The 26,421-nt window shown below is 45.6% G+C and overlaps 1 protein-coding gene across 1 annotated transcript in view; it reads right to left on the bottom strand.

The window, feature by feature from the left end:
• FSTL3 (follistatin like 3) overlaps nt 1-24,867 on the bottom strand; it is a 31,768-nt gene extending 6,901 nt beyond the window's left edge. The window contains 8 exon segments of the mRNA XM_030218196.1: nt 28-100; nt 102-173; nt 175-233; nt 236-256; nt 4,991-5,170; nt 5,173-5,205; nt 10,490-10,675; nt 24,615-24,867. Of these exon segments, the coding sequence (XP_030074056.1) occupies nt 28-100; nt 102-173; nt 175-233; nt 236-256; nt 4,991-5,170; nt 5,173-5,205; nt 10,490-10,675; nt 24,615-24,705 (715 nt within the window). The 5' untranslated portion in view covers nt 24,706-24,867.
• Nucleotides 24,868-26,421: the final 1,554 nt, after the last annotated feature.

The raw sequence follows: 26,421 nt of genomic DNA, 5'->3' as shown, positions 1-26,421 counted from the left end.
ATCCCAAGAATTAGACCTGAAATATACCTGTACAGCTTCCGTAGTGACGCACGCCGATGGATCGCCCCAGAAAGCAGGTTGCTCGCCGGAGATGGCAGGCGGGACGGGTAAGTAACATTGTTATTCCCGCAGAGAGCATGGTCCAGGCTAGAGGCGTCTGGGCATGGAGCTGTTTCTACAGATCACACAATAGGCACTGCCGGTCTGGTCAACCACACAAGTGTGTGTCCCTGGCATACCACACTGGAGCAGGACTCTGCAGAAAAAATCACAACTGCTTAGTACACACTATGAAACTGTGCTAATGGGGACACTGGCTACTGATGGAAGCTTTTTTGCTAAGAAAGACCTACTAGCTGCCTTATGCATTAATTTTTACCTATGCAAAGCAACTAATAATATGGAGAAACCTCATATTTCTGGTATTGTCCTTCTGCTGTAGTTACATACTTACAGAGATAGCAGGGTCCAGGAAAATGGTTAACACCTGACCTGAATAATGTATAACATTTTCTATATATGTGACCTTGGTAGTGCCTGTATTGGCAACTATTACAGGGAAGTGCCAATCCTATGTAGCTGGTGAGTGGGCACAGAGGACTGCGGGCAGCCTTTGTCTTTAAGCTCACATGGATTTTTTTTTTATGTTACTTTGAAGATACCAGCATTTGTTTCTAATTACATCACGTTCCCTTTTGGCAGCCAAATGTTCGTACAGATTTTTTAAAGAATACAAATAGATTTTTTTTTTTTAATTTTTCCAAGAAAAACAAACTCAAGACTGAACTATTGAAAGCTTTGCTTCTTCTCGCTGTGTTTCATTTTCAGACCATACTGCAGACATTGTTACAGCGCGTAAGAGCAGCTGCTCTTTCTCCGGGAAGCAGACATACAGTCGGTGAGCGAAAGGGGATAAGGCTTGGCACAGAGGGCCACTTGCTTCCAGATTAACCATTTTTGTGTCATGAAAATCTGGTTCCTCTCTCATTCTGACATCAGAATTTTGAATGTGATTGTTCACGAGACTGGGAGAGGACTGAGAGCAGCCAGTCTCTTTCCAAGAGTGCTACCTGAGTTCACAACCAGTGAACTACTGCAGCTCCCTGGGACCCTAGGCAAGTCACTTAATCCTTCATTGCCCCAGATGCAAAACTGAGGGACCCTTTTATTAAGCCGCATAAGCATCTATGCGCGCCCAACACATGCCAGAACGGAATTACCACCCGGCTACCGCATGGCTCTTGCAGTAATTTCATTTTTGGTGCGTGTCCGATACGTGCGTCTGAAAAATAATTATTTTTGACGCTGTATTGAGCGTGCGCCAAGTGGCATTTGATGCGCGTAGATCATTACCACCCGGTTACCATGTGAGTCTTTACCGCTAGGTCAATGACTGGCAGTAAGGACTCAGACCCAAAATTGACGCGCAGCAATTTTCATGTTGCCGCACGTCCATTTTAGGTAAACAATTTTAAAAGGCATTTTTTTTACAGGTGCGCTGAGAAATGACTCTGTGTGCATCCAAAACACGTGTCCACACTACCACAGGACATTTTTCAGCGCACCTTAGTAAAAGGACCCCTTAGGGCCCTGTTTACTAAGCCGTGCTAGAGGCGCACTAGCGTTTTTAGTATGCACTAACCATGTAGATGCCCATAAGTAATAGTTATCTTGCCAACCACTGTAAAACACAGGATCATACAACCTTGTAAATGTAATTGAATCAATGTAATAATCTCTAACCAAGGCTTTTTTTGAGGGGGTACTTGGGGGTACTGAGTACTGGCACCTTTTCCATTGTCTGCTAAAATTGACCCATGGTCCCCGAGTTTTAATGAAAGAGCTCAGGCTCGACACACCAATTCTGCCTTGTCATAGATTCTGTGACAGGTTGCAGAGGGCCTGGCTATTGTGGGGGATCTCTCAGTGATCACCCCATCCCTGAAGGGTGGTCTGGCATTTGAGTACCGGCACCTTATTCGCTAGAGAAAACGCACTGTCTCTAACAACTGTTAAATGTATGCCACTTTAGTTTGAACTGAAACTCGGTTTAGGATAATTGTGGGATACAAGCATGAATGAATGAATAAGTAAAAATAAACAGGGCCCTTAGATTGTGATCCTGCTAGAAACAGAGAAAGTACCTACATATAATAAAAAAATGTAAACTGCTTTCATTGTACCACAGAAAGGAAGTATATGAAAAATCTACTAAATATGAGATAAGACTCCCACAGTTTACATTCGTAGTCTGTGTCTGGATGGGACAACTAAGAGCCCTTCTAACTAAAAGCGAACATGTGTTTGTTATGAATCTCAAGCATTGCAAAATGTTGAAATATGAGCCCAGTTAGGCAAAGCTAAACATTCTTTGGTTCCCAGTCTTGAGCAGAAAGTTGTGGTTGATGGATTAGCCCACTTGGATATGTGGAAATAAAAGGTTAGCACCCATGTAAATGAGACCGTTTTACTGGACTAATCTATTGCGTACATGACTGCATTTGGAGAGTTATCCTCCCTTCATGAGGTCAGTGAATCCCCCATCCAAATTGTAAAGTAAATAGGCCAACATTTACAACTAGGGGTTTAAACTGAGGGGACAATGCTGAAACAGAACATGGTGGCAAAGAAGGGCCCTGAGGTCTGTCTAGTCTGGCCAAGGTGATGATTGCAGAAAAGGTGGACCACAGGAGATTGGTCTGGTAAACTGCAGTCGTTCCCCCCCCCCCCCCCCCCCCCCCGATTTCAGATTTCTCCACACACACTTGCTGCACTGTTTCAGCATTGCAACACCAGAGGGAACAACACCCCCTCCCCAACCAAATTTTTTTTTCTGAGTCTTCAGCACAATTATCAAAGCTCTTTAAGAATGTGTAATAATAAATAGAAATAAGCAAATGTTGACCAATACCAGAATATATAAGTGAAACACAAAAGCATTCCAATGATAGGCTCACAGGAGGAGGGTGGGATGAGTTAGGTGAGAAACAGGGAGAGCTGGGTGAAGGGTGTAACTCACCCCACCCTCACCCACGCTTTTGTGTTTGGCTTATATATTCTGATATTGGTCAACATTTGCTCATTTCTGATCTGAAGAAGGGAGATTACCTTCAAAAGCTACTCAAAAAATGTATTAAACTAGTCCAATAAAAAAGGTATCATCTTATTTTTTTTCTACGTTTTGTTTTATTTCTATTTATTACCTTTAAAAGTGGACTAACACGGCTACCGCTTTATAAGCATGTGAAAATCCAGATGGCGCACCATAGTCCCAGTAGGAGGAGGAAGTTGCTGGGCCAAAAATTAGGTATCTGGAACTCATCATTATATATCCACTGCTTTGAATATGTCATGTGTTTCAACTGCTTAATAAGAAGTAAGCAGGTCTGTTTTGGGGTAAGAACAGCATAATTTCTCTTAGCAGTGCTCTCACCCTTATGACGTTCTTATCCAGTAAGAGGCATCTCTGCTAGAATCTAGTACTACAGAATGTCCGTTCTCACTGCTCTCCGAAAGATGACAAGTTGCTGATATTACACATCTCTGATGGAGAAATTTGTTATAAAGTCCCATCACTGTTGATGACCTCATGGAAAGTTCAAAATTAAAATTCACTTTGTACTTAAAGCTTTTAGAATAATATATCATGTGTCACAAGCCATAAACAGATCTGTTTGAAGAACTGCAGGACAGGAATGACATGCACCGATACAGCTGTGTGTGAGAGACTCAATACTGGAATAGCAGGGGGTGTAGAAGCGCAGTGTCACCTGGAGTTTCAATACTGGAATAGCAAGAGTGTAGCAGATGCATTTGTAGAGCTATGTGAGGGTGGGGGTGAGGGAGGGATATAGGACTAGCAGGGGTGCTGCAGTGAAGGACTAGGGTGTCAGACAGAGTTGTGTTTATGGGTGTGTGTGGAGGGGGAGGGGTTATAATGTATTGGAATAGTAGAGATGCTGCAGGGCAGGACTAAGGTGCATTGGCAGAGCTGTGGGGGCCGGAGGTCTCAGTATTGGAATAGGAAGGGGATATAGCAAGGCAGGAGTAGGGTGCTTGGTAGAACTGTGTATGTGTGAGGGGTGTGCTGCATTGGTAAAGTTGTGAGTGTGTGTGTGGGGGGAAGGGAGAAATCCCAGTATTGCAGGGTATGAGTGTGCGTGGGCACGGAGGTCCCCATAATGAAACAGGAGGGGTGCTGCTAGGAAGGAGAGAGGTGCATTGGTAGAACCATGTGTGTGAGGGGGTATGCTGGAATAGCAAGGGTGCTGCAAGTCAGAAGTAAGGTGTGCTGGCAGAGCTGTGTATGTGGAAGGCGGAGGTCCCAGAATTGGAAAAGGAGGGGGTATAGCAGGGCACAAGTAGGGTGTATTGCTAGAACTGCATGTGTGTGAGGGGTGCTGCAGGGCAAGAGTGAGATGCCTTGGTAAAGATGTGAGTGAGTGAGAGAGAGTGTGTGGGGGGATGGAAGGGGTTAGATCCTAGTATTGGAATAGCAGGCTTGCTGCAGGGCAGAAATAAAGTGCACTGGTAGAGCTGTGGGGGCTTTGGGGGGGGGAGGGAGGTCCCAGTACTGGAACAGGAGCCAAGGGGTATAGCAGGGCAGGAGTAGGGTGCATCAGTAGAGCTGTGTGTGTGAGGGGTGTGTGCTGGAATAGCAGAGGGGGCTGCAGAGTAAGTGAGCTGAATTGCCTTTCATAAACTCTTAACATTCTCCAAAATAGTTTTTAGGAAAAATAAAGACGTTAAAGTGTCTTCATGAAGCAGCTGCAGTCTCAGCCTAAAAAAGAAAAGGATTATCTCCCAGGCAAAGCAGATCTAATGAGGTGAACAGCAAGTACATTTTGTTCTGAAGTCTTCACTAGCAATTATAGCAGACAATTTCCCATTCATCCTCCAGACAACCTGAAGTGCATTTGAAAAAGGGCCGATTGACTGGACAGTGGGTGTGCTAGTCTGGCATTTGAGATAAAGAGAGAATTGAGCATACTTTTACATTTTCCCTGGTACATGACCTCCAGGTCAGGGTGACCTCGGCATTTCCTGGTCAGCAGTTCACACTCATCCCTGTAGGTATATCCATCCGATCCACAGACAGGCAGCTTGCTGGCCAAAGTGGAACAGTCAGGTGCACAGGTGCACTGAGGCCGGCCCTGCTTCACCTGGCAGATTTTCCTGGGCCACAGTCCACACCCTCACAAGTCACTGTAGACAAAGAATAAAGAAAGCTAGCTGCTTTATTAAATACATAGGAAGAACAATACACAAGAAAAGAAATTACAGGAGGAGAGGCTCAGGTTAGCAGAAAAGGTGCTGCAGCTAATGTTACCTGAAGGCTCAGCGGTAGCCTACATCTCAAAACTTGCAACAGACTATCTCAGATCAGTTCCTGAATCACATCTGTGCTAGATCTGAGGTGGTATAAGGAGGGAGAGGGAGAGGGAGAGGAGAGAGAGAGAGAGAGATTTCCCTCCCTACTCCCTTAATGTGAATCACCAGAGACTTTAGGAGGGAAGTCACCAAGAGCGACTGGCTAATCTGAAGCCCGATCTTTCATGGGGGGATGAGCCACCCCGATAGAGTAGGCCTTGGCGATCATGGTGGGGTCGAGGTTGAGCCTAGCTTACTAAGACCATGGTGTTGGGGAAGGGCTGGGTGGTGGAAGGCATTAGCAAATGCCAGAAGATCAGGCGGGGTCTTGACTGATTGGGCTATCTATTTTAATTGTGACCCGCAGGAAATGATCCTCCAATGGGAGTATTTCCCCTTCACTTATGGGAGGGGTCTGGCACATGGCTATTTAAGAGGGCACCTCCAAGGCCCAAAATCCTTCCTGCATCTCGGAGGTCTCTTATCCTTCCCATCCCTTTTGCTACTAAGAATTGTATTACTTTTGCTTTGTTTTCTCAAGATGCTTTGTTGCAGCTTGGGGGGTGGGTACGTACCTGAGATAGCAGCATGTTCAAAAGAAGGTCCTTTCAAACAGGGCCTGTGAATGTTGGGCCCAAGCACCCAAACTCAGACATGGACTTGCTCTATCTGCTATGGCAGGGTATCTGTTTACTTAAGTTCCTTCGACTGTTACACTTGGACTCCTTGCTACAGATGGCAGGTAGTCTGGGTTATTGGTTGTTAAATAGAATTTTGCCTTGTTAGCCTGGGTCAAATTTCCTCACCAATAAACAAATCTGCAACTTCTTTTTACTCCACCTACTTGTCTGTCTAATTCTTAGGAATGGTTTTTATATTTTATTGCAAGGTCAAGTGTTAATTATTTTATCTATTCATTGTTTGGGTATGAACCCGACAGATTGAATTGCCTCATATCCCCCGTTAAAGTGTAGAGTGAAGAACCCCATGGCCTCCCAATCTGCCTTTGTCCATGCCCCTTGTGCAGCTGATTCACTGATTAAACATAAGGCTCCCAACAGGATCCAGATTTACAAGACAGGGTTGATCCTGTCCTGGGTTTACTCCAGTGCATGCTGGGACTTGTAGTCTTGCTGTTCTCAGGGACTGCAATGGAAAATCAGAACTACAAGTCCCTGTATGCAATGGGGTAAACCCAGGACTGGATCAATCCTGTCCTGTGAATCTGGATCCAGTTGGCAGCCTTAATTAAACAAAACCAGAATAGGGCCCCCTCTACTGCCACTGCTGGTGATCCACAGAAACCAAACTAGTTTCCAGCTTTTGGTGTATAAAGAACATATAGAGATTCTGCATTCTCTTCAACAGGTGTAGGCACCTTCAGCCTTTGAATGCCACAAGCTAGTTAGGTTTTCAAGTACCCACACTGAATATGCATGAGATGTATTTGTATACGATGGAAAGTATCTTGAAACCCCCCTAGCTTGCAGCACATGAGGATTGGAGATGTCTGTCTCTACTCTATAGCAAGCCCTAGGATAGAGGTCAAACTGCAGTGGCAGAGGGCTACAAACCAGTCAGGTTTGGAGGATATTCCTAATGAATATGCAGTAACTATAACTGCTGTTTATCATCTCAAAACTCCCTTTATTCAAAACACTTTTTAGAACAACTAATATTTCTTCTCACAATCTTAACCATTCATTCCTCTCATCATACCTAAAGTCAAAATTATCTGGAATAATACTATCCCTGGAGTTTTACACACCACCTCATATGACATATACACATAAGCTTATAAAACTATGAGAAAATCTAAACTATAATTTGTCCATATAGAAGATGATAATCCAAGGCTCCTCCTCCTTTAATGTCCGTCGCCAGAAATCCAATCAATATATTCTCATAGTCACTTTGCAAACTCCAGCTGATGAGAGCGTATTATCTCACAATTGTGATATCATGGGTTACTCAAAGCGCCTCCGGATTATGTTGAGACATTCATCACAACCTCACAAAACCACACTAACTCCGATATTCTTGTTTAGCAGTTTCTCTTCTCTTCTTCAATTGTGAGATAATACGCTCTCATCAGCTGGAGTTTGCAAAGTGACGCTATGAGAATTATTGATTGGATATTTCTGGCGTCGGACATTGAAGAGGAGCCTTGGATTATCATCTTCTATATGGACAAATTATAGTTTAGATTTTCTCATAGAGTTTTATAAGCTTATATGTCATATGAGATGTTGTGTAAAACTCTGGGGATTGAGGGATAGTATTATTCCAGATAATTTTGACTTTAGGTACGAATGAGAGGAATGTATGGTTAAGATTGTGAGAAGAAATTTTATTTGTTCTAAAAAGTGTTTTGAATAAAGTGAATTTGAGATGATAAACAGCAGTTATAGTTACTATATTAGACTATAGTGAATGTAACTATTAGAGAAGATTTACTCAGTTGATGGTAATATAATGAATATGCAGGAGATATATTTTTGCATGTACTACCCTCGTTGTGTACAAATATATCTCCTGCGTATTCATTAGGAATACAGTGAAAACCAACTATGTCGTCCTCCAGCACTACAGTGTGACACCCCTGACCTGGCAAATGTCACGATCAAAGCAGAGCTGCCAAGTTGCCCAGATTTTAGACCAGTCCTAGATGTTAGGGAACCCCATTCAGGTGTATTGCCTTATGGGGCTCTCAGCCTTGATTTGATTGGGAAGAATCTGGAAATACAAATCCCACACTGCTTTGGGATGTACGTTCAACACCAGGACTGGCCCAAAAGTCTTCCTCCTGGAACTGGATAATTTGGAAACTTTGTAGAACTTCTAAGTAAACAATAAGGCAACTTTTCTTATTGGGGACCTTCAGAATGCAGAGGAATCAACAACACAGTAACAGTGCTTTTGAATATTAAGAGCCACTGTTGTACAAGAAGCCTCTGATAAATCATTCCTAGCATCTTATTCTGATCTAGAGTTTTTCCATCTATGCTGTGAGTGCTTTATCAGCTTTAGTGACTCTTTCTCCATGCACAAACAGGATAAGGCAACCACATTTTTTATTTATAGCATTTGTATCCCACATTTTCCCACCAATTTGCAGGCTCAATGTGGCTTACATTTGCCGTAATGGTGGTTGATGTCATTACTTGATGGGGCCTGATCAGACTTGCTCCACAGAGCCCAGAAAAGCCTGGAAGAACACACTGGCATCCATGTGCAGCAATGGCAGTTACCACTAGATGGACATGTCCAGACTTTTCTAGGCTTTGTGGAGCAAGTTCGAACTGGCACTGTCAAGCAATGACATAACCTATGTGTGGCTGCCTTTTTCTGCTGTCCACAGAGAACCCTTGTTACAGGTAAGTAACCCCGTTATCTCCATCACTTTTGGATACAGGTTATCAGTGATGAATGGGGGGGGGAGTGTAGAACTAGTAAAGTGATCTTTACACACTCTACTTACGAAATCCTGAGTGTGCTGTATATGGAAAACAGGAAAACTTTCCAATGAAAAGCACAACACGGGTTGGCTGTATGTTTTGGACACAGGGATGGCCTGTGGGCAATGGAAAGGGATGTGCAGAGACTCACTAGAATGGGCCACCAGTGGAGATGGTGTGGTGGTCAGCATCATAATGGAATTTGAATATGCAGTGGGAGAAATGGGATGGCGAGGTTGGTAGAAGGCATGGAGGGGAGTTGATACTGGTTAAATAAAGTATGTGAATTTACACACTCATGTATCCAAAATGATAGAGAACTAGAGAGTAAGAATCTCATCTGGGCAGACTGGATGGACCAGCTGGTTTTTACCTTTGTTTACTATGTTGCTGGGAGGAAATTTTCACTTCCCCATGGAAAGACCATTTAATCAGCTAATCATCTCCAGTTTAGTTCACACTTTCTTAAATGGCTTAGATTGTACCTGATCTCCCTGCAGACGAGCTAGCCATAAGATATGATGGACAACCACTGAATTTTCTGTGCTAGCCTCTTAAGCTCCTTTCTTCCACTACTACTACCAGCACCGTTACCACCATCTGGCAAACCCTGAAAAATTTCCTAGTGAAATTATTTAGCTGCTCAGTGGAGTAAACGTTCAAGCAATGGATCTAACCAACCAAATGCAGAATTAGACAGCTAGATCTATTTTAAAATTGCTCTCCCAAAAATATTGCATTCGTTCGGAGACCTACCATTAGCTTTCAGAATTCTTCCCCTCATACCATTTAGTCTAGCTTCATGATTTGGAACATTTTCCTCTCTGTGTCTCTGAGACAGTCTGTGCAGGGGTGTGTCTGAGAAAGTTTGTGTGTTTGTCTAGCTAAGTGTCTGAACATGTTTATGTGTGGACTGGGGGGGGGGGGTGAGTACATGTGTGTGAGGTATGCAGGATTATCTAATGATGTAGTTTGCCTTAATGACAATGAAAATCAAAGACTCCAAACCACAACTGGATTTCAGACTTTAACACCCATAGGCAAGACCAGAAAGCAGGTCCCAGGAGTCGAAGGGGAGTAGGCAGAGATCCCAAAGACTGGAGAGCCAGATGAGCAGCAGAGGAAGGCCATAGTACCACCAAGATGTCCCTTTGAAGGCAGCAATCCAAAAAGAGAGGACCAACTCACTCCCACAGACAAACCAACAACAAGAAAGCAAAGGGGTGGGAATGACCACGAAAGATGAACCAGGATGTAAATCAGAGCCTTTATTCAAAATGGTGATCAACAGAAGTAGATAAGAATGTTGGACCCAACACTTGCATTGGACTCAGCATTTCTTGTGACTTTTTCCAGAGTCATTGCTTGTTGCATTAGGACAGCATATGTGATCCTACAACAATACCACAGAGAACCCCTGAGGAAGGCTTAACCGCCTAAACATGGCCTGTGTTGGGTCCTACATTCTTATCTACTTCTGTTGATCACCATTTTTTAATAAAGGCTCTGGTTTAAATCCTGGTTCATCTTCTGTGGTCATTCCCACCATTTGCTTTCTTGTTGGTCCTTTGAACAGCACATACACAGGGATCTAAACTTATAGGACCAGGCTCTTCAGTGCAACTGTGGCTGGAACAACTCCTTGTCTGAGGCTGGTTTACCTTTGCAGGGGTGGCACGTGACCAGTCCCAGGAATCCCAGAAGGCTGATCTTATTCATGGGGTCTGTGTAATTGGACCAGGCTGTGTCCACATTGCCATTGGAACAGCACTCCTCCCAGGAAGCAGCTGCCATGAGGATCATGCTACACTTGCCTTCCCTGCCTTGCTGCAACCAGCAGATGCCACCTGCAAAGAGAGACAAAAGGTAACTCAGGACACCAAGCTGGGGGGCTGCGGGAGGGTTATTAGATTGTTCCAGGTCATCAGGGGAAGGCTGGACCAGTCCTGGTTTTATCTTCATTATATGCCAGGTCTAGTGCCATCTGGTCACCGCAGTCATAAACAGAGATGCCAAGAGGGGCATAATCGAATGGCGCCGGCAAAATCGATGGTCATCTTCGGGGCCGGTGCCATAAGCGGGCGGAGCCAAGTGTATTTTTGAAATACGCTTGGCGCCGGCCAAATCACTCGCCGGGTTTAGAATAGGATCGCCGGCAGATCGCCGGGTTTACATGAGATGGCCGGTTCCGTTTTCCAGTCATAATGGAAACCAGACCCGGCCATCTCAAACCCGGCAAAATGCAAGGCATTTGGGCGTGGGAGGAGCCAGCATTTGTAGAGCACTGCCCCCCCCCTCACATGCCAGGGCACCCTAGGGGGCACTTCTAAAAAATTAAAAAATTTACACAATTAGCTTCCAGGTGCATAGCACCCTTCCCTTAGGTGCTGAGCCCCCCAAATCTGCCCCAAAACCCACTGGCCACAATTCTACAGCATTACCATAGCCCTAAGGGGTGAAGGGGGCACCTACATGTGGGTACAGTGGGTTTTGGTTTTTGTTTGAGGGCTCCCATTTACCACCACAAGTGTAACAGGTAGGGGGGGGATGGGCCTGGGTCCACCTGCCTGAAGTGCACTGCACCCACTAAAAACTGCTGCAGGGACCTGCATACTGCTGTCAGGGAGCTGGGTATGACATTTGAGGCTGGCATACAGGCTGGCAAAAAATGTTTTAATTTTTTTTTGTGTGTGTGGGAGGGGGTTGGTGACCACTGGGGGAGTAAGGGGAGGTGATCCCCGCTTCCCTCCGGTGGTCATCTGGTTAGTTGGGGCACTTTTTTGGGACTTGGTCCTAAAAATAAATGGGCCAATTCCGGCTGGCGAAATGCTCGTTCGAGCCGGCCTTTTTTTTCCATTATAAGGGGAAGCTGGCCAATCTCTTAACCACACCCCGCCCCGCCCCCTTCCGCCTTCGCTACACTACCAACACGCCCCCCTTGAAGGTTGCCGCGCCACCAACAAAAAAAAAGCAATTGGGGCCAGCCAAAATTGGCTTTCCATAATACCGATTTGGCCAGGATCAAGAGATCGTTGGCGATCTCCCATTTGTGTCGGAAGGTCGCCGGTGATCCCTTTCGAAATAAGCCTGCAAGTTACCCAGTTCCAGAAGGGAGATTTTTGACCAGTCCTGGTTTGAACTTACATCTCAAAGTGATGTGGGATTTGTAGTGCCTGATCCTGCCCATTTAATTAGGGCCTGCAAAAGTCCCATAATGCAACAGGATGAGGTGGTCCAGAATGCCGGACTGTCCCAAATCTCCAGCTTGGAACTGGATAACTTGGCATCTCTGCAGAAGAGTGCAAAAAAAAAAAAAGGAACAGAAAAATACCTCTACGAGAGTCCAAAATGAGCAACACAAGAGCAGAGGATGACAACTCACTCCCAAACCCGGGAATGAATATTCAAATCTTTATTGAATAGCACCAGAAAAATGACCCGACATGCGTCCGTGTTTTGGCCTGCTTCAGGGTTCACAAATGCACTCTATGTAGCACTGTGTCTATAACCTGGTGCAGCTGATGGGTATAAACTTCAGGATGAAAAATGCCCACTATACACAGTATGCAATATGTAGTGTAGCAACGTTGAACAGGCTGTCACAATCAAAGGCAAACAGGAACGTTCGTTCGTTCCCAGGTTGTGAGACAGTCTGTCATCCTCGTGCTCCTGTGTGTGCTCATCTCTGCAGAAGACCATGAAAGTCTGGATCTAAGGTCACTCAGTTTATGTGTGAGAACAGAGCACAGGAAGTGCAAAGCACTCATCCCTCTCTCCCTTCTGTCCTCCAGATTCACTCAACTGCCATTTTATTACCATCACAGAATGCATTCTTGTAGAAAAATAAATAGGCCACAGCATAATACAGAACACATTTCACTGTAGCAAAAAACGCTAAAGCAATGCAGTGCTCGCAACCACAGAGACATTTCCCACTCTCTTTTTTCTTTAGATTTGCTATACTGGAGGAGTAGCCTAATGGTTAGTGCAGTGGGCATTGATCCTGGTAACCTGGGTTTTGATTCCCACTGCAGCTCCTTGTGACCTTGGGAAATCACTTAACCCTCCATTGCCCCAGGTACAAAAATCTTAGGTTATGAGCCCCCTAGGCACAGAGAAAGTACCTGTATGTAATGTGTACAGCACTGTGTATGTCTAGTAGCACTATAGAAATGATTAGTAGTAGTAGTATACGACATTTCAGAAACTAAGGGTCAATCTGTTGGATGTCACAGTGAAAGAAAACTACATAACATAAAAAATACAATATTACAATTAAAATGGTGGAGGAAAATAAAATCATTAATGAGGGCTTAAAGTAATGCAGATCAGTAAACTGAGAGTAAAGCCTAGCATATTTATCTAAAGGCTGCTCAGTGCCCAGCAGTCACAGGACACCTGAGATCTGTGCTCAGAAACCCAGCTCTTAACCCCCTTCTTGATTTGGAAAAACAGGTTCTGCTGGGCACTTTCTTCTGTCTCCATATGGTTCCTGTCAAGTGTGTGAATTTTACATTGGCTTCCTATTATGGCCAGAATACAATTCAAGTGACCTTGCTTGGCTTTCAAGATGTTGAATGGGTCATGCCTTTCTTATTTGTCCTCTTAACTGCTTGTGTACTATAGTTTGGTCATCATACAAAGTGCACATTAACAAACTAAGGTGTCCTTTTACTAAAGGACATTAAGGAGGGAGTTGCAACTTGCTTCTCATAGGTCTCCACTAAGCCATCTCTCTCGCCTTCAATCTGGTTCAAAATTCTGCTGCATGACTTATATTCTGCCAGTGTTGCCATGCTCATATTAGCCCCTCTCCTCGAGTCACTTCATTGCTCCCTATCCGTTTCCACATACAGTTCAAACTCCTCTTATTGACTTACAAGTGCATTCTCTCTGCAGCTCCTCAGGTACTTCTCCACTCTTATCACTCCGCCCACTGGGTTCATTGGGGTAAATCTTTCTTATCTGTACCTTTCTCCTCCACTACCAACTCCAGACTCTGCTCCTTTTATCTTGCTGCACCATATGCCTGGAATAGACTTCCTGAGCCAGTAGTCAAGCTCCAGCTCTGGCCAAATCTGGGCTAAAAGTCCACCTTTTGAGGCAGCTTTTAACTCCTCTTATTCACTTGTTCAGTACCCATGTCTGTTTTATCATTCCCACCTTAGTAATTCCCTTATCCTTATTTGTCCTGTTTGTGTCCTGTTTGTCTGTCCGGATTAGATTGTAAGCTCTGTTGAGCAGGGACTGTCCTCTTCATATTCAAGTGTACAGCGCTGCATACATCTAGTAACGTGGAGGGGCATAATCGAACGGGGGCAGCCATCTCTAAGGCCGGCCCCGTAAAGTGGCATACCCGACTGTATTATCGAAACAAGATGGCCGTCCATCTTTTGTTTCGATAATACGGTCGGGGCCGGCTAAATTTCAACATTTGGGGCTGGCGTTAGAGATGGCTGCCATTGGTTTCCCGGCGATAATGGAAACTAATGGTGGCCATCTCAAACCCCAGCCAAATCCAATGTATTTGGTCAGGGAGGAGCCAACATTTGTAGTGCACTGGTCCCCTCACATGCCAGGACACCAACCGGGCACCCTAGGGGGCACTGCAGTGGACTTCAGAAAGCTCCCAGGTACATAGCTTCCTTACCTTGTGTGCTGAGCCCTTCACCACCCCCCCCCCCCCACAAAAAAAAAAAACCCCACTACCCACAACTGTGCACCACTACCATAGCCCTTACGGGTGAAGGGGGCACACCTAGATGTGGGTACAGTGGGTTGTGGTGGGTTTTGGAGGGCTCCCATTACCACCACAAGTGTAACAGGTAGGGGGGGATGGGCCTGAGTCCGTCTGCCTGAAGTGCACTGCAGTACCCACTAAAAACAGCTCCAGGGACCTGACAGTGCTGTCAGGGAGCTGGGTATGACATTTGAGGCTGGCACAAAATGTTAAATTTTTTTTTTTTTTTGGGTGGGAGGGAGTTGGAAACCACTGGGGGAATAAGGGGAGGTGATCCCCGATTCCCTCCGGTGGTCATCTGGTCAGTTAGGGCACTTTTTTGAGGCTTGGTCCTAAAATAAATGGACCAAGTAAAGTCGGCCAAGTGCTCATCAGACCTGGCCTTCTTTTTTTCCATTATTGGCCATCTGTTAACCACGCCCCCGTCCCGCCTTCGGTACCCCTGCCGACACGCCCCCTTGACTTTGGCCGGCCCTGCGACGGAAAGCAGTGAAGCCGGCCAAAATCGACTTTCGATTATACCGTTTTGGCTGGGTTTAGGAGAAGGCCGGCCATCTCCCGATTTGTGTCGGAAGATGGCTGGCCATCTCCTTTGAAAATAAGCAGGATACCTTTCAAATATTTGAACATCTGTATCATGTCACCCCTGTTTCTCCTTTCCTCCAAATTGGCTTAACAAGCTAATCAGTGTTTATAACAGCACTTAACAAGCAATAATAAGCATTAATTAGCAACTACTACTACTACTACTTAACATTTCTAGAGCGCTACTAGGGTTACGCAGCGCTGTAGCAATGATTAGAATTTACGTGCACAACCAGCTAAGTGTATGTCTGTAATGAATTGCACCTAAATTCTAATATTTGCAGTTCAAAAGGGGTGTGGCTAGTAACACTATTGAAATGATAAGTAGTAGAAGTAGTAGTAGTAAATGGTACCCAGAGTTAGATGCTGGGATGATCCACACCAAGCAGCAATTCTATAATGGTCCGTTTAGTGCTAAGCAGTGGCACAGCTAGGAATTATTTATATCTTATGATCCCTGAGGTAGGCACTCTGTGCTGAATCACAGTACTGTGTCGGGCTTTATATATGTTTACAAGTACCAGAAATAAGTGTGGTTTTGTCATTGATGACCATCTTATGTCCTTGGTTCATCTCAAACCTTCTCCACATGCCCACTGTCATTTACTGACTACGCTCTCCATGGGATTCCTTTTGGTTTTCTTCTTGTTTCCTCAGGATGCCATTGCACATGGACTACAAAATTTACTGATTTGGACTTAGCACACACCTTTTCAGTTGTTTTCTTTAAATCTGGCATAGTTGTAGAGAGAGTGCAGCAGAATCCATCTGTAGCAGGTGCAGACTGAGTGTGGTCTGGGCCCCCAGGCACTGAGGGTGGCCTGGGCCCCCTGCCCGACCGCTACCTGACACCTCCCCTAACCGCCATGCTGCTGCCCTCCTACCGCCACAGCCGACGCCCCTCTGCCCTGGTCCTACCTGCAGGGCCCTGGTGATCTAGTGGTCTCTGCGGGGGGGGGGGGGGGTGAGAGCAAGTTCTTTCCTGCCACTGCACTGGCCGCTATTTCCCCCGCCTGCCAGCACCGCTATGTTTCAAAATGGTGGCCAAGACTTCCCATGGTAGTCTCGTGGGTCTCACAGTCTTGCGAGACTTCTGCAGGGAGTCTCGACTGCCATTTTAAAGTACAGTGGTGCCAGGCAGATTGAATAGCGGCAGCACAACGGGCAGGAAAGAACATGTTCTCTCCTGCAGAGGTCACTAGATCACCAGCGGTGCGCCGGGCATCCGCGGGCAGAGCCTCTGGGCCCTTGGGCACTGCCTGGTTGCCCGAATGGTCAGTCTGCCTCTGGTCTGTGGGCTAAAAATGGATGAAACAGACTGGCGTGTGGATGCTTTGATGGCATCCACACTAGGTGGGCTTGTTCAGACATGCTCAGAAATGTTTTCCAGACTTTTCTGGGCTCTAGGGAGCAGGTCCAAGCAGATGTGGTCAAGCAATGATGTCACCTATGTGTGAAGACTTATTCTGCTTGGACATGGAGAACACATGGACTACAAAGCTTATTTATTTAGACTTAGTTCACACCTTTTCAGCTCAAGATGAGGTACATTCACATACGGTAGTTATTTCCCTGTACTTGGAGGGCTCACAATCTAAGGACTTCTTTTACTAAGCCACCTAGCAATTCACACACAGCAAATGAGAGGAAGCCCATAGGAATTTAATGGGTTTCCTCTCATTTGCCACACTAGTGTGGCCTAGTAAAGAGGCCCTAAGTTTATACCTGAGGAATAGAGGGTTAAGGGACTTGCCCAAGGTCACAAGCAACTGCAATGAGATTTGAATCTTGGCTTCCCAAGTTCTCAGTCCATTGCTTTAACCATTAGGCCAGGGGACACAGGGGCGGCCTGACCATTAGGCCACCTGAGGCGGGGGCCTTATTGCGACACTCTTCCAGGAGCATTTCCCCCTTTTTACATTTTTAAAAAGTCGGTGGCGGTAGCCATAGGCGGTCGGTGGCCCAACTGTTTGGGAAGGCTAAAGGGGGCGGGGTTAGGGGTGGGGCCAGGGGTGGAGCTTAAATCCATAATTGTCTGATAACACGCAGAAAAATAAAAATAAAAATAAAAGTCACAATTAATACCTTTTATTAAATTTAGATATTAGATATGTATCATATGTCAAAGAATAAAGTGGTTGCTCAAAGCATATTCTAACCACAATCGCTCAACTGCAAAACACTATGCACAACTTTGTCCAAAAACACACTCAGAACCTTACTGTACCATAAATATTACACTGGGCAGAACCTAATACACCAATATACCACCCATACGGAAAATGCAGACTGTCAACAACATGAAACAAGGGATCATATCATCACAATTCTCATGTAGAGCCACAAAACACCCTAATTCATGTTTAATGTGGGATAAAAATGCCATAAATAAGTAAATAAATATAAACTTTTAATGTTGAGCACCTGATTCTCAAAGTGGACATATTCCAAACACTATAATGAAAATAAAATGATCTTTTCTACCTTTGTTGTCTGGTGACTTTTCTGATCATGCTGGCCCAGTATCCGTTCTGCCTGCTATCTGTTCTCAGTGCAGGTCAGGAAGTCATCCTCGTTAAATATCTCCCTGGCAACCCAGGACACCTCCAGCCAACCCCCCCTGCTTTCCCAGCAGTAAGGTAAACAAACCATAAACCAATTTCTACAACTGCTAGAGGGCTTTCACTGCAGCTCCTGCTGTGAGGATGGAGGTAAATCAACAATTTAATCCCCTCAGAGCAGCTGGACTCCACAGCTGATCCATTCTGCTGCAGCAGGGGGAGGCTTAGCCTCTCTAAGCCTCTTATACCGGCGCCTATGGCGGTAGCGATTCCTATACGCTGCCCTGATGCCAGCACCCGCCTCTTCTCTTTACTGCGGCCTGCCTCTCTGATGTAACTTCCTGTTTCCTTAGAGGCGGCTGCAGTAGAGAAGAGGTCGGTGCCGGTGGCAGGTCAGCATATGGGAATCGCTGCTGCCACCGGCTTTTGGAAAATGGAGAAAGAAGGTAAAACTTAAGGAAGGGGGTGGACGAAGGAAGGGTGGGAATGCCAGAACTTGGCCTGGGGGAAAGCGGCATCTCAGCCCTGCCTCAGTTGGCATCTTGCCTTGGGCCACCCCTGAGGGGAAACCATCTAGCCAGTAAGTTTTTTAAGATATCCACAATGAATATGCATGAGATAGATTTCATGCACTGTCTCCATTGCTTCTAATGCATATTCATTGTGGATATCATGAACACTTGACTAGCTAGGTGTGTCCCATGAAATGGGTTGAGAACCCCAGAGAAGGGTGATGAAAATGATAAAGGGGATGAGACAACTTCCCTATGAGGAAAGGCTGAAGCAGCTAGGGCTCTTCAATTTGGAGAAAAGGTGGCTGAGGGGAGATATGATAGAGGTCTATAAAATAATGAGTGGAGTTGAATGGGTAGATGTGAAGCATCTGTTTACGCTTTTCCAAAAATACTAGGACTAGGGGCATGGGATGAAGCTACAATGTAGTCAATTTAAGCGAATCCGAGAAACCTTTTCTTCACTCAATGTGTAATTAAACTCTGGAATTCGTTGTCAGAGAATGTGGTAAAGGTGGTTAGCTTAGCGGAGTTTTAAAAAGGTTTGGACTGCTTCCTAAAGGAAAAGTCCATAGATCATTATTAAATGGACTTGAGGGAAATCTATTTCTGGAATAAGCAGTATAAAAGGTTTGTACTTTTTGGGTTATTGCCAGGTATTTGTGACCTGGATTGGCCACTGTTGGTAACAGAATGCTGGGCTTTATGGACCTTTGGTCTGTCCAGTATGGAGATATTTATGTACTTACATATTAGGCTATTCCTCCACTCCACAAAATTTGTACTTAGGCAATGCAAAACAGAGTTAAGGAGAGGGCCTGTAGAGACAGTGGAGACTGCAGGGGGTCAGACTAGGGAAGGCAGCTGAGCTAGTTCATTCATTCTGCAGCTCTTCACTCCCTCTCCTCTCTTATCTCTCCCTCCACCTGAACTCTGTCTGTGCCCTTCTCCACCACAACCTTACAACTCCACATTTTCCACCTTGCTTTGCCCTGTATCACGTGCAGTCTAAAACCCCACTTTTTTTTTAGGCTGTTTTAAAAATCTTAAATCCTGTTGCTCCTTATCATATCCTTGTTGCTTCTAAAAGAAATTTACAAACTTTGTGAACCCTATGGAGTAGGGACTGTTGCATGGGTAGTAGTGCTATAGAAGTGCCTGAGGGTGACCAGTTCATCCGGAGCCCATCCTTTAATGGGGGGGATGAGCCACCCTTTCCCCCTAGGTGAGCTATGGCGGGCTCTGGTCGGTGCCTAGCTGGCAAGACCTGGGGGAAGGGGTCTTTCCCAGATCAGGGGACAGTTTGAAGATTCTGGAAGGGCCAAAAGGGTGGGGTTGGTCCCGCTGCCCAGTTGGGCAGTTTACATTCAAAAATTGCTGGGTGTGAATTGCCTTCCAATGGGGACATTTCCTTCCTGGCATTGGGAAGGAATTCCTAGTCTTATTTAAGGCCAGTACCTCTGAGTACTAGGATTTTTTCCTGCTCCTCGGAGGTGGTTTGCTTATCCACCCTACCCTCCCTTGGTCCCCCCCCCCCCCCAAGAAAAAAAAAACAATAATTTGTGCTTGTTCTGAGAATGTTGTGCTTGGTCATTCATCTTTTCATCTTTGTCACAGTTTGGGGGGAGGGGAGTACCCGAGCTAGAGCCACTTCAAAAGGAGGTCCTTTTGAATAGAAACATAGAAACATACCTGTAGATAAAGGCCAAATGGCCTATCCAGTCTGCCCATCGTCTGTAACCCTAACTCTTCCTTTTCCTAAGCGATCCCACATGCTTATCCCATGCCTTTTTAAAATTCTGACACAGTCCTCGACTCCACAACCCTTTTCGTGAAATAATACTTTCTTAGATTACTCCTAAGCCTATTATTTCCTCTTTACTTCCTCATGTGCCCCCTCGTTCCAAAGTTTTCCTTCCGTTGAAAAGGCTCATTTCCTGTACATGAATGTCCTTGAGATATTTAAACATCTCTATCACATTTCCTCTCTCCCAGCATACACATGTTGAAGTTTATAAGCCTGTCTCTATATTTTTGTGTTCTAGACGGTAGGGAATGAGACATTTTTGCAACTACATTCAAAGCAGTTACATAGTATGTACAGGTACTTATTTGTACCTGGGGCAATGGACTGCAGTGGGAGTTGAACCCAGTTTTGCAGGATCAAAATCTGCTGCCCTAACCACTACTCCACCTTCACCAGGAGCTGAATGTTTGGCCCAAGCTCTGAAGTAGAGGCAATGGAGATCCATTCCCCTACTTTGTCTAGCTGCTCTAGTGGAGAATTCATTTACATACTTTTGCTGTTCTTGCATTGTGACTCCTAGCTGCTAATGGCTGGTACTTCAGTTTAATTGCTTTAAATACAATAAGTTGGACTTGTTTTTTTGTTAGCTCTTGCTAAGAAATGTTCACCAATAAACAAAGCTGCAGCCTGTTTTCATTCCAAACAAACTTGTCTGGAGTTATTTCTTTAGTGCCATGAATGACTCTGTTGGTGAGGGAAGTGGAGAGGGGTGAATTGTCTGCATTCCCCCAATAATGATTAGGAGTAGTGGAAAGGCTGGTGCTGGGGGATGGGGGCAGACAAGCTGATTAAACTGGGCTTGGGTTGGGGGAGATGGGTGGGCTCAGAGTGGGGAGAGATTGGCAAGGCCTGGGGTGTAGGGGGGATGAGGTGGGTATACTAGACTTGGGTTAAGGGGAGAAGGACTGGGCTGAGCAAATTGGGCTCAGGGTGGGGTGAAATGGGCAGAGTGGGAGAAGACACCCTGCACTCAGGGTAGAGGGAAATGGGTTTGGAAAACTGTGTTTGAGGTGAGGGGAGAGGAGCTGCACAAACAAGGTCGAAGGTTGGGGAGACATGTTGGCAAACTGGGCTTGGGATGGGGAGAATCAAGCTGGGGAGTGGGATTTGAAGGGAGAAAGGTGTAAGCTGCACTTTTTATGGGAGGGGGAGGAGACCAGATGAACAGGACTAACCTCAGTGCCTTCAGGTGTCAGATACTAGAGAACAGGATCATTAATATTGAAGCGCTTGCTTAAATTGGAAATATATGGAATCAATAAAGTTCCTCATCCAAAAGCCAACATTTAAAGTAGTACTCAATGGTTTTAAGAACATAAAACAACAGAAAAAGATTCTGATTGTTGTGGAAGCAAAAAATATCCAAAGAGAGATAGAAGAAGGTTCTAGTAATGAGGACACTGCTGCCGAGTTGCCTCTGTATTGGCAGATGGCGTGTGCAATCTCACTTAGACCTCTCCTCGGCCAGCTGCTTTTGGGGAAGGATGGGGTCAGGTATCAGGGTGAGATGCAGAATTCTGACATCTCCTCACAGTGCCACAGCTCAGTAAACGTTGCTGCCTAGGCACAGTACACCTGCCATGACTGCTGTGTCACTTCTCTGGAGAGGCTGCTCTGGAACTGTTAGAAATAGGGAGAAAATATGGTCTCTGCCCCCTTAGAGACACCTTCCTCTGAAGACACTGTCACTTGGAAAGAGCTCTCTGCACAGACACTGCCCCTTAGGAAACCCTCCTGAATAGGAACTGCTTTCTCAGAGAGACCTCTTTGAACAGATATTGACCCCTCAGGCTCAGAGTGACCTTAAACAGACACTACCCCCTCAGAGACACTTTGCTGTGCAGGCACTGTCTCCTCTGGAAGAGCTCTTTACCTAGGCACTGGCCTCTGGGAGGCTTTCCTATAGAATAATGCTCCCTCAGAGACACCTTCCTATGTGGATACTAGCCCTTAGAGAAACATTTCTGAAGGGACACTCCCCCTCCTCCTCAGAGAGACCTTCCTGAAAAGGGGAGATATTCCTGAACAGACACTCTGCCCCGCCCTTCAGTAAGACTCTCCTGACATCCCTCAGTGACACCTTCTTGAACAGACACTGCTTCTTCAGAAAGACTTGGATGAAAAGTCACTCCCACCTCAGTGAGACCTCCCTGAAGAGACACTTCCCGTTCCCTCTCAGTGAGACCTTTCTGAAGAGATACTCTCCCCTCTGTAAGAGCTTCCTGAACAGACATCGCTCCTTTATGGAGACATCCCTGAAGAGACACTCCCCCTCCGTGAGACCTTCCTGAACTGACATTGCTTCCTTCTGGAGATCTCCCGGAACAGACACTCCCCCCTTCGATGAGACCTCCTTGAAAAGCCAATGCCTTCAGAAAGAAACTTTCCTGCTCTCTCAGGAAACAAATTGTTTAGGCATGGATTAGTAGATAAACGCCGAAAATAATCCTGTTAGATCCCTGAAGAATTAATTTTAAATGCTAGAAACAGAATAATGGGGCGGCCATTCATCCCGCGCCTGGCTAAGTTTCCCAGTCTCCTGCCATGGTATTTCGGGAGGAAAAAAAAAAAGGTATCGATAAATTTATTAGATCTTGTGCGTTTATTAGTTTTTTTTGAAAATATATTGTAAAGATCAAGCTGGGACCCTGACGGATGAAAGTTAAGAAAGCATTTCTTTTAGTGACGGTGTCCTCGCTGGCTGCTTTTAATTGTATTCATCCCAATACAATAAAAAGTGGTCAGTGGCTAAACCCCTCGGGGAAACCTCCGCATCGTCCTGGCTCTTTCATACCGAAACAGCACAGTGAATTCATTCTGGTGTTTAGCTCACTGTTGTTACTCGAAAATTATTATAGGAAACGAATTTGTTATCCAGCCTAGATAAATACCATACTGCGGGAGCCGTATTTCTTGTCATGGGTAAATACAACTCCGATCCTTCCGATTGATCAGGCAGAATTATATCCCAGACAGTTCTTAAAAAATCCTCTGGGCTCTTCCAAGTGCACCAAGCAATTGGGGGACGAGGGGTGGCCAAGAGCTCACTGAAATTTCGAGCCGAACAGAAACAAATGATGAAATGCTACCTGGCTGTCTGGCCTGCAGATGTGGGCTACTGGAGGCACGGGTGGGGGGGCTGTAAGGAGTCAACTTTCAAGACGATTGACGGAGGGGGTGCAAAACGCAACAGAAACGACCCCACCCTGGACGCAATGAAGGAGCTTGCTCAATAGTGCGGTCTGGAGTTTAGGCTCCCCACTGCAACCACATAGCTGGCCCCTAGGACTAAAAGCCCGCTCACCCATGTCTCCTCACCGGCTGCCTGCAGTGCTTCCAAGCTCCGTTGGGGGCGCTAGACCGACCTGTTTAGAACATTTGGAAATTTGGCCGCAGATTCTGCCTTTACATGAAATTCGTTTTTAATATCACAGAATAGGATGCAAATCATAATTACACGTTACATTTTGAATTAGTTGGTTGTGGGAGTTATGATTAGCCCAAGGGCGTGAACTCTGCCCACTATACTATTGGCTGAGTGCAGAGGTGCCAACTTTTCAAAATGATATTGGGGTTGCTGAACCCAAACAATATTAGGGATGCGAGCTGGCACCTGCGGTTGACTGACCTTCTCGTTCTTAAAGAAAGGGATTATAGTGACGAGAATTACTTAGACATAGACGTTTCGGAACAAATAATATGATACTAAGAAACGAGATAGACCAAACGTAATAAGAATAATAATTAAAACGAAAACATAAGGGGTCTCTAGGTTCGAGACAGCTGACTATCCAAATACTTTTTTTTTTTTATAAAAGACTTGGTGGTTTTAGAAAAGGCTTTTAGTATAGACACGGAACGTGTAACAGAAGTCCTTGATGAATCAGCCCCAAAATGTCTCGAAGTTAACCTAGCTAAATTACACGGATAAAATCAAGATTCCTTCAAATCTAGCAATCCTAGTACAGGGGACTAACGGAATCATTACCTTGCAACAAAAAGATTCAGCCACAGGCAGTTTGCTACCCACTTCTGACTTAACCAAGTTCTGCATCGTTTGAGGGGATGGGATTTGATATACGCGTTTCTGTAGTTACAATCAAAGTGGTTTATACACCTATTATATACAGGTACTTATTTTGTACGTGGGGCAATGGAGGGTTCGATCAGATGACTTTTGCCCAGAACCACTCCACTACGAGACGTTCATGCAATCAGAAGAAACCGTGTCAATTAGCAGATTTATATATTTTTTTCTCCTTTGAAAATTTAAAATCATAAGCTAGGTCTAGGAAGGAAGCAATAGCTATTCCTTAGGCTGAGCTCTGGGGCACCTGAGTCCTGAGTTTTCAGGGCATTTGAGTTCTGTGCTTGTTTATTTGTTTTAAAGGGAGGGAAGGGTGGGGGGGGGGGGGGGGTTGTGGCTGTCCTTCCATAGTACTGCATGCAGTTTCCCGCGGTTCTGTACCCGAAGGGACTCCCATTTGTTTTCCATCTGCAGTGCCAAGAAGATTCTGCACCCCTGTACACATCTGTTCGCTCTTTGTCCCCCTTCCCATCCATCCCCTGGCTGTCACTTACTGGGCTGCTGCACCGTGTGCCCTCCCGCCAGGCGCTGGCAGCAGATGGCACCGAGGACAAGCAGCAGCAGCTTTCTCCAGAGGGACGGCATGATCGGTGTGAGCAGGCGACGGCAGCAAAGCTGGACCCAAAGTTTCCGGCTACTCGCAAACAATTTTCCTTACAGCGTTATCTTTTCAGCTCCGTGAGACCTTGAGCTTGGAGGTAGGAACCGGAGCCCGAAGCCTGGACCGGATCTGAGCGGACCAGTAAAAGTCTCAGGTTCACACTCTATATAAATGAGGTTTTTTTTTTGCGGGTTTGAATCATGGTTGTAGGGTGGGCGGTGTCTGCAGAGCAGCCTGTAGAGCTTCAGAGGAGGGAGGGGGAGTCTGCCTGTCTGTCTAGGTGTCTTATGTTTGTCTAGGTGTTTTGTATGTGCCTGTTGTCTGTCTGCCTAGTCAAGGGGTGTGTCCCTCTATGGGGTGTGTGTCCGGAGGAGTGTCTGGGTGAGGACTGTCTGCCTGTCTAGGAGTGTGTCTGCTTGTCTAAGTGTGGCTTTGCGTGTCTGTATGTGTCTCTCTCTGTCTTTTTAGGCGTCTGTGTGTGTGTCCATGCAGGGGTGTGTGTTTGGGGAGTGTCGGGGGACCATCTCTGGCTGTCTATCCCAGAAGTGTTTTGTCTGATCGGGTGAATATTTGTGTATTTATGTGTCCGTTTTTATCAACAACAAATAGAGGAAGAAAATATTTCACTTTTTTGGTTTTTGGCTCTCTGCCACTTTATTCGGACTATTTTCTGCAAACCCCCTGCTCTCTGACTGCCCCTTACAGCCTAGGGCTCAGGCATGCGAGTAAGTCTTTCCTCGCTTACGTCCTACTGGTGTCAGATCGGTTTCAAAATTACTCTCAGTTTGCGAGGATGGCAGATTGCTCAAGATCGGTTTAAGTTCTGGGCAATGGTGGGGGAGAGTAGAGTGAATTCCTAAATGCAGTGTTTATTTCAAACAAACAAACAAACAAAAAAAATCAACCCCCTAGTGTTTCTCCAATGTAAGACAGGAGGGTTACTATTATCCTCACTCGGATACGATGAAATGCTCTTCCGGGGGGGGGGGGGGGGGTCTTTCCTTTGAACCATGTCGAGCTCTTCGGGGAAATGAAATGCTGGTGGTCCTAATCATTTGCTTTTCCGCAGGCAGCTAATAGTGGTTTTCATTATATTATTTCTAACGTTGCAATAATGCAACACAGTTTTGTGGCTTTGGAGTTCTTTTTTTTTCCTTTTAATTTAAGCATCCGAAAATAAAGAAAAAACATAGGTCAAGCATGCAAGCTGTGTTTTAACCAAATGGATCTAATAAATATGTTCTTTCTAATTTCTGGTTTGGTGACATTCTCTGTATGCAAACAACAGCAACCCACGTCTTCCAGTTTCCTTTTGGTGGTGGTGGTCTGGGGGGGGGGGGGGAGGCTGTCCTCCACCCCACCCCCATCATTATCATTTTCTGAGATACCCAGAGAGGGCACACTATCTAATGCAGGGCACCTCTAGATTTGCAGAATTTCTTCTGTCCCTCATGCATTGCCTAAAGTTGGGGACAGCCATTTTTCCTAGAAATAAATCCTCCATGGTCAGCTCTTTAGTTTTCCTGTAGTCTGTTCTTATGTTTGTATAGCGATGCAGAATTGTAGGGCATTAGAAGCAGGGCCGGTCCTAGGGTCTCTGGTGCCCCCCTGCAGACTATCAGTTGGGCCCCCCCCCCCCCCCGTCTAGCATCTTTCTCTCTTCTCCCTCCCCTCTCCCTCTCCTCTGAGTTCCAGGCCCC

This window comes from Microcaecilia unicolor, chromosome 11, assembly GCF_901765095.1.
Source record: "Microcaecilia unicolor chromosome 11, aMicUni1.1, whole genome shotgun sequence".
In the NCBI taxonomy this organism is placed as follows: Eukaryota; Metazoa; Chordata; class Amphibia; order Gymnophiona; family Siphonopidae; genus Microcaecilia; species Microcaecilia unicolor.
This window is presented reverse-complemented; position numbering and strand designations above follow the sequence as displayed.